The sequence below is a fragment of the Dendronephthya gigantea genome, unplaced genomic scaffold (assembly GCF_004324835.1).
Source record: "Dendronephthya gigantea isolate DGI-Jeju-01 unplaced genomic scaffold, DenGig_1.0 000000F, whole genome shotgun sequence".
Classification (NCBI taxonomy): domain Eukaryota; kingdom Metazoa; phylum Cnidaria; class Anthozoa; order Malacalcyonacea; family Nephtheidae; genus Dendronephthya; species Dendronephthya gigantea.
In genome coordinates, this window is record NW_021163010.1 from 6,097,470 (window position 1) to 6,112,926 (window position 15,457).

At 36.6% G+C, this 15,457-nt stretch overlaps 1 protein-coding gene across 1 annotated transcript; it reads right to left on the bottom strand.

The window, feature by feature from the left end:
- Positions 1-11,222: 11,222 nt before the first annotated feature.
- On the bottom strand, positions 11,223-13,705 carry LOC114519119 (homeobox protein rough-like). The gene is made up of 3 exons (XM_028539193.1): positions 13,234-13,705; positions 12,496-12,662; positions 11,223-12,130 (listed from the first exon to the last, which is right to left on the bottom strand). Exons 1-3 carry the CDS (start codon positions 13,559-13,561, stop codon positions 11,924-11,926), a joined length of 702 nt encoding a protein of 233 aa, XP_028394994.1. The 5' UTR covers positions 13,562-13,705; the 3' UTR covers positions 11,223-11,923.
- Positions 13,706-15,457: the final 1,752 nt, after the last annotated feature.

The following is a 15,457-nucleotide window of genomic DNA, read 5'->3' on the forward strand; positions in this document are numbered from 1 at the left end:
GTTCGGATTTCGGCTTGTGCATTTTTCGCTTGCGCGCTTTTATCACGCGGCTTTATCCATCTTACAGGGAAAGATGGGACATTGCCTTGGTTCAAAACTGCCTCAGCACGAGATCAGAGTAAATTTATGGCGGATACTAAATTTTGACACAAGCGTCTGAAAAATTGACCTCAGTTCATATTTCACATTAGACTGGCAGGCCAATCTGTTATGTATTGATACGTTAATAAAGGGCTCGTACAAGACAGTCAATGAATGGCCTCAGAGGCAATTCCTTAGACGGAATAAATGTTCCCATGGAAAAAATTCTTGCTTCACATGAAAATTATTGCCTTGAGAGGAAAACGAGTTGGATTTTATTCATCCAAATATAGAATTAAGCTAACATTGTTGAATTAAATTGTTCAGCATTGTATTTATAACCCGAAAAAACATTGAATCGACTGTGCTCGAAGAATATATAATATGCAAAACCTTAGGGCTTGCGGGCAATGGAGGGTTGCGTCTACGGCTCTATTCTGTATTTTAAAATTAAATTGCTCCTATTCGCTGTGCAATGACCTGTCCGTATATTTCGGCGCGTATGGATTTTGGAGCTTGACCGGCGCAATTGTTTTGGCTTTTGTACACTCATTAATAAGTTGACAGTTGACAAAACAATTATATACATAACTGGCTTCAAAACAAATACGAAATTGTTTAATTTGCCATATTACTTGAGTGTCTGAAATCAGGGAATCGCTGAAATATCGAAGTTGCCCCAACTATGAATCGGTGCATGTAAGATCAGAATATTCCATTATTGTCATCACAATAGTCAATTAATTTCATGAGAAACGACAAACACTGACGGCCCACTTTGCAGTGGTAATAGGGGATTGCGAGGGACAATAGACGAATGATGAATATAAATTTCCCCACACAATAAACAATATTACCGGAAATCATTTGGTGTTACTGCATATTATACACATCGTTCGTCGTGTCAAAATATATTTTAACACCTCTTTAGAAGTGTAGCAATATCCCAATATAACCTAAGAAGCAGCCTGGCAGCGTCTTCTAATAACTTGGCATCAAATGTTACATAATAACAAAAGGCTGAAACAGAATGATTAATAAAACACTTTTCGACGTTTCGACTTCAGAGCCTTGGTCAAAAGAATTAGAATGACTATGACTAGTCTATGAGTCTCAGAGAGCTAGTATTAACTCTCCTGAAGGAATTCCCTATGAACATAGGCGTACGGGGCAGGGGGACGGGGGAGCACTTGCCCCCCAAAATTTCGAGAGTTAAGAAATTCGGGCAAAGCTGAGCCGAAAATTCGGGCAAACTGAAAAAGAGCCGGTTACATAGCTAAAATTTTTAAAACCATTTGTTTCATCACTTATGTGTATTCTATTTGGCCATTTTTGTTACACTTTCTTGAAAGCACATCCGGCACTTTGCCAAGTTTATTGTTACAAATCTGGTAAAAGTTAAAATTCGAGCACATTGTATAATTCAGTAAAAAATTCGGGCGATTTTTTTGCCCCCCAAACGAAGTTGCGCCCATGCGCCTATGCCTACGAAGAAACGTCAGAAAGTGTTTTTGTCTATCAGTTTAGGCAGTTGGTATGCAACATTTCAATACAATGTCAAACTTCGCGACACCCAACCAGCAAAATTTAGAACTTTAAAAAAAGAATTATATTCGGGATGTACCATGTTTAGAGACGCGAAACGATACTAAGGCAAGGGGGCAGATTTTTGTGAAAGCACATTCATCATTGGCATTTGGCACATATACTAATAGTGCTCACAAAACGTCAGCGATTTGTGTCTTTTTTTTCGTTAGATGGTCACCTGTCTGGGAGTTTTCTTGGAGCAATTTTATTAAAAATTGTAATGAAATAACTGAAAGGACATTGCCCAGTGGACATGGAAGAAGGGCAGCTGCCCCTGTTCCATTCCAGTTTCAGATTCACCAACAGTTCATCCATCTTCAATGCAAGAAATATTTTTATAAAATACTTCGTTGTTAATTTTTTCTGCACATCCCAAAGTTTTTACCTGTTTTGCGAAAGACCTGGTATTTGTAATGATTTGTTTTGCGGGTTAACATACCTGCAATATGAACTATGATTTGATTGATTTCTGAGCCCCATATGCCGTCTAGCTGAAATTCATATGTTCCATTATAACTGGCATTAATGTTTTTTAAGACCAATGTTGCTGGTTTCACTATTTCGATATCAAGAATGCTACTTAATAAATGAGGGACTCCATTGTGGATGATTCTAGCCAACAACATCCTCACTCCACTACCACTCCGGAAATACCAAGATAGCAAGGTGTGGTCTATATCATCCGTGAATGACCATTCTAGTCTCTGAGTTGTTCCAGGCGCAAATGTTTTGACTGTTCCACTCGGCGGTGAAATAATCAGCCCTTTAAGAAATAGGTATTGTTTGATTACTTTACGCACTGGGCTACTATAATTGAATTGTGTGTCATGGGTACGGGGAGTAGTGACTCGTTTATGAAATTCAAATTTTGTTTTAAGTTTAAGTATTTAATCTAAAAAATCGTTGATGAAATTTAAGTTTTGGAATCTGCATATCTGTGTTGGGGGAGCCAAGGCCACTCATTCAGACCAATAGAATTCTTATAGAAACAGAAAGGCCGGATAATCAGTTCAATTTGATATAAAGATGACAGTTAATCATCGCTTGGTAGAAACATATCAAAAAACCAACGCGGAAGGAGAATTAGCAGCCAGATTGCAGTTAGGGAATTTCTATAAATCCTCGTGAAACGGCGGTCTAAATTGTAAGAGCTATAAATTGTTGATGATGAATACGAGGATGCATACTCTCTAACTCGACCACAAACTCACCCGCGCATTGATGAGAAACGAGGCAGAGACACGCGTAAATCCAAATTTGAACGACAGACATCTTATGCATGAACGTTTATCAGAAAATCTACATAATGAAAAGACACACATATTACACAATAACGATATTTGGCTGAAATTTCAGTGACAAAATATTAATTATGTTCACCAAGGATTGGGTCAGAGACCAAGTCCCCCCCCCTCCCTTTTTGTTCAAAAATTGCCTGGAAAAATTCTCTATATAGCGTGTGAAATTCGACCGTTACATATAATGTTATATTAAAAAAGTTAGTTAATATATTAAGAATGTTTTTTGATTTAGTGCAATATCTTGGAAGATACTAGCCTTTAAACTACGTGCAGTTCCTGAGTCCCAGGCTCCTGTAAACAATGGACAGTTTTAAATTGAATAGCCGTGTTTAAACCCAGGAGGTTGGGACTCAGGAACCGCAGGTAGTTTAGGCTTGTATCTTCGAAATTATTGCACTAAATCAAAAAATGTTTTTTAATATATTAACTAACTTTTTACGCTCTTTTCAAATGCATAAAGATCCCACAAGTGATATAAGCACTTTAACGAAACACAAATTAATTAACACGTTACTTGGAAACTGTACGGGGACACATTTTTTTAGTAATACAGTATATGCTATAGGAATAGATCTAGGTCTTAAAATCTAAGTTTAATTTGCGTTGTTCCAGAGAGTGACAGCTTTGCGAATGGAAAGCGTTTTGAACTGAGACAGTATGCATGTAGGTGTGCGAAGATCATGTGTTTATAAAGCTAGTTTAGCTATAGCAGAACATCTCTGATCACGACCTTATACGAATGATATTCAGTTCAACACACCTCTTCAGTATTGGGCTGGTCAGCGTAAATAGTCATACGGTGCAGGCAGCCTCGTACCCAGGCGCTTTATTGGAAAACATAAAGCTGCATTCAGCGTAATATAGAGATCTGTGGCTAAAATGTGCGAGCGCGCAGGGGTGCTTGGGGAGGACGCGACGGGAGAACGAAGCGCCTGGCAGAATATGCAGATTTCCGGCTCCCACTTTTGCAAAAAGTGATAAATGCGTGAAGGCTACAATATGTAGATATATTTTGAAGAAGAATTGAACCTGCGATCAAAATTATGGATGATTTGGAACGATCGTTTCAAAAACCATCATTTGAAGGTAGCTTTATACTGAATTTTTTTATTTTACGACTATTTTGACAAATCTCGTTTCGTAAACAGTGTATGAGTATACTCCTCTGTGTTACTATGCAGTCGCGCAGTATTTAACACTATTTAAATTCGTCTTAATTTCCTTACAAAAGTATCGTCAAGCTCGGAGGAGGAAAGGTATACGTTTGGTATCGAAGAATCAAGAATTGAGTGTTAGAGGCGAGTGCTTAGTTGCCTTGAGATTTAAATATTTCCACTATTGATATTAATTAAACAATAATACATTTTTATTTTCATTCTATATCAAATATGCTATCAAGTTGCAATTTATATGCGTGTTACTAGTGATATACAATAACAAACTCCAGGTCAGATTGTTACCAGCACCCCACAGAAAGAGGAAGGAAAAGAATCATTTCAGCAGGGAAACATGCTTTAACCCCAATGCTTGGAGTTTGTGTGAATTTAACAATAAACATAAGTACATATTATATATCAAGACTCGATTGTCAGAAATTGGGACTGTTATTCATAAATTATACATATTTATGCTTTTCATAGGTAGTGGAAGATATAAATCACCAAATTTATGCTCTGAATTAGAAAGGTTGTTGGACTAATGACTATTGTGAAGACTCCAATGTCCATGAAAAACAGACATTATTAATGAGTTTACATGGCATTCTGATAATAAAAATAATACTTTGACTCGGGAATTAAAGAAATTTTCCCACATTCTACAAAAAAGAAAATAGTTGTTGGATGTGAAAATATTTATCTCCTTTTAGTAAATAGGACTATGGAACAATATAATTTATACATGTATTATAGTAATTTCTTGGAATACTGTACACAACCTGCATATACATTGTGTGATGTATATAAGTATATTGCTGTAGGGATGAATTAAGTCTATTATTTGCTTTGTAGTACACCAGTTGAATTTCATGTACAGTACAGTATACCAAAGAGTGTTGGTGTTGTAAAGGAATATTAATGAATTACTCTCTACATAGGTTTCAATAGTTAATTTTTCTTAACATTTAATACAGTTATTTACACTAATTTGTTAATAAAACCACATGGTAGTAAACCATAATATTTCTGTAATGCAGAATGAACTTAATGTAATGGGGCTTAGATGAACAGAATCAACTGCTGCTATTACTGCATTAGATGATGGAAACATTGAACTGGCTAATGAGCTTTGCAAAAGACCATAATGTGAAATTGCAACAATTTTTCAAATTAAACTCAGCATGATAAAAACGTACCAGGTCAAAGTCAAAATTCTTAGTGTTTCTGGAGGTGTTAAAATAACAGATTCCCCAGAAAAACAAATTAATAAAGAAGTCAAACAGATGGAAGAAATGTGCAACCTATAAAATCTGATGTAAATCATTGCATATTCGAGTAGATTCTCTTCTTTCAGCGCTCGTTAATAACTGTTTGTGCTTTGATATTCAAAAATGATGAATAATACAACGCAGTGACAATTTTTGCACAAAATCTTTCCCAAATGTACCGCCCGGTGATAGGGTGTACGGCAATTTGCTCATTTGCATCTATGAATATGAATAAGTCGTCCGCCGGCGCCATATTTGTTGCATATTCTGCCAGGCGCTTCATTTGTCGCGTCCTCCCCAAGCACCCCTGCGCGCTCGCACATTTTAGCCACAGATCTCTATATTACGCTGAATGCAGCCTTTATGTTTTCCAATAAAGCGCCTGGGTACGAGGCTGCGGTGCAGGTGTAAAATTTTTCTTATCAGTAGCGAAAGTCTAAAATATTTATTGCCTATTATAAAGTACAGTCGATTTACTTTTTGATGGGACATCTTAGAAACAAACCCTTGTCAGTTGTTAGTCTGATTCATTCTTAATAGTATACATCTGTACACCATCTGCGTTGTCTGTAGTACAACTGAGCAGAACTGTACACAACTTCTGAGTACTGTCCACTTCCATGCTACAACTACTACTTGCATACGTGCAATTTGGAAAATGACGACGAAGCTGGAATGTTCATCACCACCGGAAGAACTGCTTGCTTTTTTTTCCGTACGGGATACCTGAGGGACATGTCGCAGTGCTCGGAAGCTTTCGTCCAATCGGATAATGCTTTTCTATGCTTTTTAAAGAACGAAGCTATGCTATTGGTTGAAACAGAAATGTATTGTAAAGTTCAGCTAATGAAAATCATTCTTGCGAGGAGCTGCGACCCTACCCATACCTGACGCACGACCCTAGATAATAACCGGATTATGAAATTTTAATTTAACACGGGGGACATTTTAGGTTATAGTTACAAAAAGCTGTTATACTAAGTATAAAACTATATATAAATGCATGCAGTCATTACAGTGTCAGACTGTCAGTGTAGATTTCAATTGCGCCATATGCCATGCACAGTAAAATCTGTACATACCAGTATTTGACCATTGCTGCATAGCCTACAACTTTTTATGTAATTACCTATATGTGCTTTCTGTTTTATTCAATCCAATTTAATGCTTCAATTTCATTTCTTACCGTGCAGAGTTTGGTTGAAAAGCAAGTCAACGCGTACACTGATCGAGCTTTGCTAATATAGCTAGTATGCTACACGATACTACGTGTTTTATGTAATAATCCCGCTCAGATGTTTTCCAACTTCCATCAGATTAACAAGACCGGGCCGATCGAAATTTAATTGGGGGGGGGGGGTTAGAATGTTTTAGGCTTTTTTCTCTAGTTCATGTGGTCAGACGCACATACCTATAATGTAAGCCGTACTTCGAAGAGGTACACAGCATTGCAGCCTTGAGTGAGTTCTGGGAGACGTGAAGTTGGGCAAAAGAACACGGTTGAAAACTGGATAATTTTCTCGCTATTTACCTTCCAAAACTAGTAATTCATACTCATAACTTGTTATCGTGAAGTCTCTTCTGAGAAAGCGAGGGAGTCAATGGCTTTTGCCTAGAGTGAAGCTTCAACCTCGTAGGCCAGGCTTGGTGAAGTTTCCTCTGTCAAAACCTTCCCAGTCCCCAAGCAGCCACGCTTCAAATCAGACTTGTCCCTATTCGTCCTTAGCGCGCCGTGCATTCTTTTGCTGGCTTTCATTTGCTAATCGATATCTCATAGATGAATGCAAAGTTTTGTTTTCTAATAGTTGACATGCATCTAAGGACGAAAGCGGACTAATATTCATTTATGCAACGTTCTTTCGTCAAAATCCCGAGATCTTATTCGCTATGTCAGTGCATATGCTAATGCCAGCTATAAAACAACTTTTGTATGCAGATTGTTTCCTATGAACTTATGATATGATGCTAATATAGCAGCCATTCCTTTGGTTGTCATCTGCATGACTGCAAATTTCCCCCGTTATTTCTCGAAAGACGTTTTAAGTCAAATTGTATTACCGCCAGCTAGTCAACAAATATTCCACCGTCATTATGCCTTTGGGACTTTTAATATGAGCAGTATTATGCAATGTAATTTGTCATTTGGATAGCTGCACAGTCTTTCACCATACCTAACACAATATTCATAAGACAATATACGAACATTAAAAAGCGGTAAAGTAGCGGTAGGTATGTAGATGGTAAACAAAACTTGAAATATATTGTTTAAGTTCACATATAGGACATTTAAATCAACAATTTCGTTCTCCATGGTCACTTTCATACTTGTTGTTTGTTGTATAGGCAGTGAGCAATTCTTAAATGCAAATGATTTTAATAGTCAGCCTGACAATTTAGTCCCACTATGCTGATATTTTGCTGTTGACAGTGAAAACAATGAATTTCTAAAGAAATGAATAATGTTAATAACATTTCCATAGCAGGACTAAATCGCCAGTCTGCATGGGTATACGCCACTGATTTTCATAGATGAAACTCAGTAAATTATTGATCTAAAGAATATTCCTGATTTGCGGTATGTGCTTTTTCCCTTGTGGCTGTGACCAGATTATTGATCGAGGTCTGTAAAACACCGACTAATAAACTCTGTATTATACATTTACGAGGGCATTCAGTCACACTACATTCTATATCTATCTGACAAGAGCGCTAGGGGAACGCATCTTCTATTCCAATCTTGCCAAGATAAATATTTGCGTATTTTTTCCCTACCATATAAATGCATTTATCTAGCTATCAGTTTGAAAGACCCGTTTTGACTTGATCCGTACAAAATACATGCATATATCGACATTGAATTATTTAGGATTTCGTCCCCTTTCGTCACAACCAATAACACACATGCATTTTCCCTAAACATGCAAATTTAAAAGCAGCAACCAGTAGGAAGCAGCGGTGTTGCTTAGGCTTACGTCTCGGTAATGATATTAATGAGCCTATAAGTCCCCTTTCGTTCTTAGATGCAGGTCAACTAATAAAGCACCTTGTAGGAGGCACGATACGTTACACTTGTTTAGTTCGTGCTAACAAACTATACAGCCAACAGACAAAATATGAACATGCCAAAAACTCTGCAGAGTTCTAGGCAGTTTTGATGTAAAATTCGGACTATAAGATGGATGCTGTACGAAAATACAATCAGTGAATGTCGTGCACTTCTGCATTTTGTTCATAAATGTTTACAAAATAGGATATGTTGTCATATTGCATATACAAGACACATTGAGAGTAGGTCTGCAATTAGATATTCACATGTACCATTCCAAAACTATTAAATCTATACTAAACAATTTTACTGCCACAATCTATGGTTGCCAGGATGCAGGGAAATTTACTCTCAAGCTTAATTAGCAACCAAATATTTCTAAAATATCCATTTCTGGATCAAAGCCACTTTGTTGTAAACATATAGTAACTGTTGTAAAATTCCTTGCAAACGGACCTTAGTATTTTACATATGTCTCGTAGGAGTTAATTTCAAACAATAGACTGACTACTACATTGGGTCACCGATACTTGTTTAAATAAATTACAAACATTTGCTATATGTAATGTAAAGTGCAATCCTCTTTTTGACAATTGTTCCCATAGATTAAGTTTTCATTTCTCAATTTCCATTTTAACAATAAAAACATTTTAACTCTGTACACCTAAAAACATAAAAAAAGAAAGATAAAGAAATTCCGCATATGTTGTGATGTTTTCATGTCTGTATATTAACTGTCGTTAAGGGCAGAATTGGCCAATCAAAGTCGTGTATTTCAGAGTTAACTAGGATTTAACTATGCAAAATGCAGTTATTTAAAGATTTTTATACAACAAACTCCTGATATATAAGTCAAATATAGTCATTTTATGTCATCATTTATATAACTATTACAAATTAGAGTTTCACTCTTTTAGTAAATTATTTTATAACATACTGTACCTTATTATTGGACAATAATGTTATTAATTGGAATGTGGATTAGTTTCACAAAGAAGCCAATGAAACCCATGATGGCAAAACCAATGGCAGTTGCAATTGCAATTTTCTGGAATTCTACAATTTAGATTTTGACACATTATCAATATTTCTCACTATTTTAGAACATAGTATTAAAATGTGCAAAGTTTTAACATGTGGTCTACCACAGATTTGATGACCCCTGTCTACAACAAATTTGATGAACACATATTACGGTATGTCAAATTACCAACAGAGCTAATAAATCGACAGCCTAGTTTCAAATATTGGTTAATTGTATGATGGGTAGTCAATTGAGCCAAACAAGGATCATAGAAGGGATCAAAATGAGCTGGGCTGACCAGAGACAAATTCTGAAGAATAAACCATTTAAAAGATGAATTGTCACAAGAAAGGCAAGCAATTGAACTTATCTCAATACCTTACAGTCTTAGTTGACTTTATTCATTGAAATTTGCAACTTTTACTTCTAAAAATCGTAGTTTTCTTAACAGAGACTTTATAAATATATTATATAGCGCTATTATGCCTGTATGTGTTGGATAATGCAGTGTATTTCGGAATGTTCAATAAATGTATTAAACTAGAAGATTGTAAAGTATATTTTCGTATTGTAATGATAACGTTTTACAAACAAACCTTTTCTATCGGGCTTCGTACACCGTTTGACCAATCTCATGGAATCTTTGGCGAATTCTTTACATGGCTCAAAAAAATTTACGATTTGATCCATTTCGAAAATTGTTCGATAAAACGCGACTACGAACTATAAGTAAACAGCATATTATTAAAATTTTATTGTTACCATCTAAAAAAGCACAAAAAATCAAGTTACAAATCACTACTTCTTACATTCGAATTTGTAGTTTTCTGTGTCGAACAAAGAGGCTTCTGATGACGTTGCACCTTGGGATACACAGACCGCGGGCTAAAACTTGCGATTACGTGTCCTAATGAGATTACTTCATGTAAGAAAGGTTCGATTTGTTCCAAAAGTTTCATCTTCGATCATAGGCGGCCCAGAACTGATCTCGCTGACCTCGCGCGACGCTCATGCTGTCTGAACAGTCTTATAATATAAGACTGTTCAGACAGCATGAGCGTCGCGCGAGGTCAGCGAGATCAGTTCTGGGCCGCCTATGCTTCGATAAGCCGATAGCCCGATATCAAATATTATTATATAGCTTTTCAAAATCCTCTATTCTTTTTTGTTGAAAAGCGGTCCGTAAAACAAGGATCCGGAACCGAGGTCTGTGTATTCCGTATCTGAAACATTATTCCGGTTGTCTCATGTCTCTCATGCAATTCAGCCATGCTGCCTCGCTTGTTCTGTTGCACCAGTGAACTCCCTTCGTCCCTCGGTCCATACTAAAAAGCATCGGTCTGATATTTCACAGTACAGACCTCACAGGCTTGGTCAATAATTAGTTAGTATCAATGGTTAATATTGTCACTTTCTAACCATTTTTTTCTCGAAGAAGCTTGGATTGCAACCGTTAACAGGATGATGATGAGCTATTTGCACACATGGAAACAAAATGATTAGGCTATGCAAAAATTTCCCAAAGGAAGAACTGAGCCTGAGGCCAGTTGACATGTACGTACGACTAATACAGCGATTTAATGTGCTAAGAGTATTTGACCAGTCAACAAATATGACCTGAATGCTTTCGCTAAATATACTAATATAAGTGCCTTTATTTGTACATTCGTAACTTATCCACTTGTAGACATCTATCACAAGAAGGAATTGTATATTAATTATAAAATCGCTGTGCATATAATTAAATGAAAGCGGTAGGCAAGTGAGACGATTTTCGTAATATTGATGCAACATTCTATAATCATCAGTCGATGTTATTTGATTGAAAAAGGTAAAGCTAGATCCATTTAGCTCCATCACGGAAAGCTTTAACTTGGAGTCTTGGATTGCATATGACGATATTTCGCTATGCCCCTGACATCAAGGCTAAGTTGACACGAGCGCAGACGATTTTGGGACCGTGCCCGAATTCGACCCCCCAAAAATAATCATAGTTAAAAAAGCCCTGGGTGAAAAATTACTGTGAAATGGCCGTTTTCACACTAGAGACGCATAATGCGTCTTCAATATTTTTTGAATGATTACTCGACTTCAGTATAAAGACGGATAACAGACGCATAGTACGTCTAGACGATTAATGTTCATCCCTTATCCGTGAATTAATAAAGATACGTATACCGCAGAGGGACACTGGGTATTTGCTTATATAGAATCCCAAAAAACGTGGCAACGGAAGAGCGATAGAAATTTTTATACTTTCGCGATAGATGGATCAGTGATCAGTAGAAAATCAATTTAGAATTGTTTCTATATATTGAAATGAATTAATTGAAAATTGCCGTCTGCCGCAGTTGCATCATCAAGTGTCAAGAACCGCCACTTTTCGATTCCTGTGGTAGGTCTCTGTACATTGTATTTACATGGCAGAACATAGTTCCGTGAAATTTGCTTCTAACAATTTATAACAACGCTGGCGGCGTTGGCAAAGCTGCCGATTCAGGAGTTGGGGGCGTTTTATAGTAAGGCGAAGAATTGCAGAATCCATAGTAGGCTGCTCGGTGGTACAAAAGCCCGGTTGGGTAGCCGGAAAATCGAAAGTGTTGATCCAGTTGTGCCTTCTCGATTCGTTTGTCTTTTGCCCGTCTGTTTTGGAACCATATTTTCACCTACAGATCAGGGATAGAGTTAGAATACTATTTGTTAGAATGCTATGTATTTTATTTTTGAAGAATTTAAGTAAGGACAGAGAGGGATTTTGAGACGAATTTGCCTCCATCCGATCAATGATACTCTTCTGTTCTGCTCCATCCTACAGTGCTCACTCTCATCGTCAAAATTCAAATGGTCTAAAGATCCTAATTGAAATAACTGTCATGCACTTGCAATTATCGCGAGAGATGGTTCTTCAGTATTAAACTGATGCCCGCGTTATGTTTCTGTTAGATAACATGCAGTAGCTCTATTCTAAAACGTCCTTAGTATGCGTGTACTGTACAGTCTATCTAATAGCGGTGAGAGAAGTTTATCTTACCTGTGTTTCTGTGAGCTTTAAGGATGCAGCGAGTTCAAACCTCCTCGAGCGAGTGATGTATTCGTTTTGATGAAATTCCAACTCGAGCTTCAAAGTTTGTTCACTTGTAAAAGTCGTTCGTTGACGACGCGCCTTGTTCTCTTTTTTCTTTTTCTTTCCAGACGAAACTATCAATGCACGGGAGAGAATTAAACTTTGTAAAAGGTAGAACAAGGGCCGCGAGTGTGAAATGCCAGTTCACATTTTATATTCTGCGTGTATCAGTGAAGGTCTCAAGAATCAGAATCAATTCGCGACACAAATTTACCATCTCTTTTTTTTATATAAAGATGCATATGACTATTCCAACTATCAGAATTTAAAGGGAATAGCTATTGCTAATCTATATAGGTAAGATCATATCATGCATATATCTAGAGAGACATGAGAGACATATAATCGTTATGCCGGACAATTGAACTTTTAATAAATTATAATACAAGTAAATTTAGTCTATATATAGTCTTCATAGAAAGTTCTACTTTCTATATTTAGTCTATATATACTCTTTATATTACTCCATGAGCACGAACATCGTGAATATCCTGAGATTTTAAACTAAATTTTTATAGACATCGGTAATTGCAAATTTCTTGATTGAATAGCTATAGCTACAATGAAAATAATTTTCTAATGAATTTGGGACTTTAAGGTTACTTTCAACTTGTCCTAAGTTAGGTTATGTTATGTATGTTTTACCTTTTGTGGGAATGTAAACGTAATCTGCGTACGACCTCAAATTAGGGATTGTCGGGAAAGCGTTCACTTCACTTCCATTACCAAAGGTGTTTTTGAAAGGTGAAAACGCTGAAGGCTGAGTGCAGGCAAAACATGAACATCGACTTGAAGATTTCGTCGTTTGAGATTTTCCTTCGTCTTCCAAAACAGCCTGGCCGACAGAATGCTCAACTTCTTCCTCGGAACTCCGTTCCAAAGCGTCACTTGAAATATCCGTTTTCGGTTTTACTGGATCTGAAGCTATCAATGATGCAATTGAGTAGGAACTAGAAGCCACAGAGGCCGTCATGATCTGTTTTCGATTATAAAGGCACTTGTCTTCGAATGGCTTTCTTAAAATGTGACGTATTTCGGTCGCTGGGCTGGATGATTTGAAAAGGCTCAGTGCATGAGCCTTTTATTGAAGCTTATCCGATCAGGGGGTGGCACCCCATCGACCTGATATGATTATTTCTTTAACCTATTTACAAAGTGTTTATCTCGAGGAAAAAAACCCCGTACAATTTAGAGTAATATAGTTGCGTGCAAAATATTATCCCTTTGCCGCGTGCGATGAAATTTGACGGGTTATCGACGTGTCAAGAAGTTGAGTAGTCAATTATGATCCGACGTTTACACATAATATAAAATCATATAACCTTTTAATCGTGTAATTTTTTGAACAGTCAACAATTATAAATGAAGAGATTTTGTTATCCTTTTGTTTTGATTATTCAGCGAGCATTGTGCTGATGATAATTTACACGCGGCTTTATTATCGGCGCCCTTTTAAACAATTATTGAAATCATAACAATTGCACAGCTTCGCACGAACGCGCGCCGGTGATTGGCCAAATTTACCAGGTGCAAGAATTCTAATAAATTCGCCAAAACACATGGCCCAGGTGTGTTTAAAACGGCAACAATATCAAAGCTTTAAAAGACATTTCGCCTTTTAACGAAAAACGCTGATTTGAAGATGCTTGTCTATTGCAGCATGTTCTTTTCAAATCTTCACAAAAGCGTGTTAAAATTGTCATTTATAGACGAACAGAACTCGAGTTTTGATGATCTATAAATGAATATCTAATTTCACACAGGAAATTTTAATTGATTGCTTTTACCCATGCAGTGGCCGGCAAATTACAAACTGCTTAAAAACAAATTTGTGCAAGACTAGTTAATTTAAATAATTCGGCGAGACATTTATTTATTTCATAAAGCACGACATCGGTTACGGACCGAAAGCTGATAAGTCTAAATACACAACTATATATAAGCCTTTTAGCGCGACTATTGTATTTTGGTCAATTATATCACTTTTCTACATGATTAGTTTGTTTTCACTATTGCCGAGAATTGGATTTTCATTTTGTTAATAAATTTATAGTGCATGACAATTATTTGCGTTTACATCATAATAAGCGCGTATAACCTCTTTCTATTACACATGCACTGAAGAGGACAATGACGGATTTCTTTTTCTGTATATATGCAGATAAATACCACGTTTTACAAGCGTCGACAACTATTTACCGATCTGATAAGTGACGCACTGACGCTTGTGATTATTCAACCAATTCAATCGAGAGAGAGGGAATATTTCTCTATTCGGTATATCGCTTCCCTTGCATACCGGACAACTAAATTGACGCCAAAAGTAATTACAAAATATATATAATGACTTGATTTCGCTTAAGGCTATATAGCATACATACATGCAGGCATAGATAACCAAGGAAAGGGAAAAAACTAATTTTCAACTTTATAATGAAACGTTGAAGGGAAAACATTAGCTGGATACCAATTAACTATTAAATTCGAAGAATGTCTGTTTATGTACCGACCTGATGAGAAAAGACAGGCATTAATAAATAACACAAATAAACGTTAATTATATATATATATATATATATATATATATATATATACGTATGCATCTGCGACTGCGTGCAAATGGAAAGAAATTAGAGGGGCGAGACTAAGTTATATTAATAAGTTACAGGGTTTAAAAATCAAACAAAAAAAGGACTATTTGAAAGTGCCTGTATAAGTTAACTGTCAGTCAATTAAACGGGTTGGACCAACCCAACCAGATCCCAGTGCTACCCAGTGCTGGTTCCCAGGACTCAGTGCGCGGGAGTCAAGTATTAGAACCCTTTTAGGGCATGCAACGTGACTGACGTCTTGAACAAGAAAGACCAGA

Bases quoted from the DNA above. Each gene is read 5' to 3' on its own strand.
- LOC114519119 (XM_028539193.1), bottom strand. From the start codon at position 13,561: ATGACGGCCTCTGTGGCTTCTAGTTCCTACTCAATTGCATCATTGATA. The intron at 12,663-13,233 runs GTAAAACATACA...GTGCATTGATAG, and splicing joins CGTTTACATTCCCACAAAAG to TTTCGTCTGGAAAGAAAAAG. The intron at 12,131-12,495 runs GTAAGATAAACT...CCTGATCTGTAG, and splicing joins TAAAGCTCACAGAAACACAG to GTGAAAATATGGTTCCAAAA.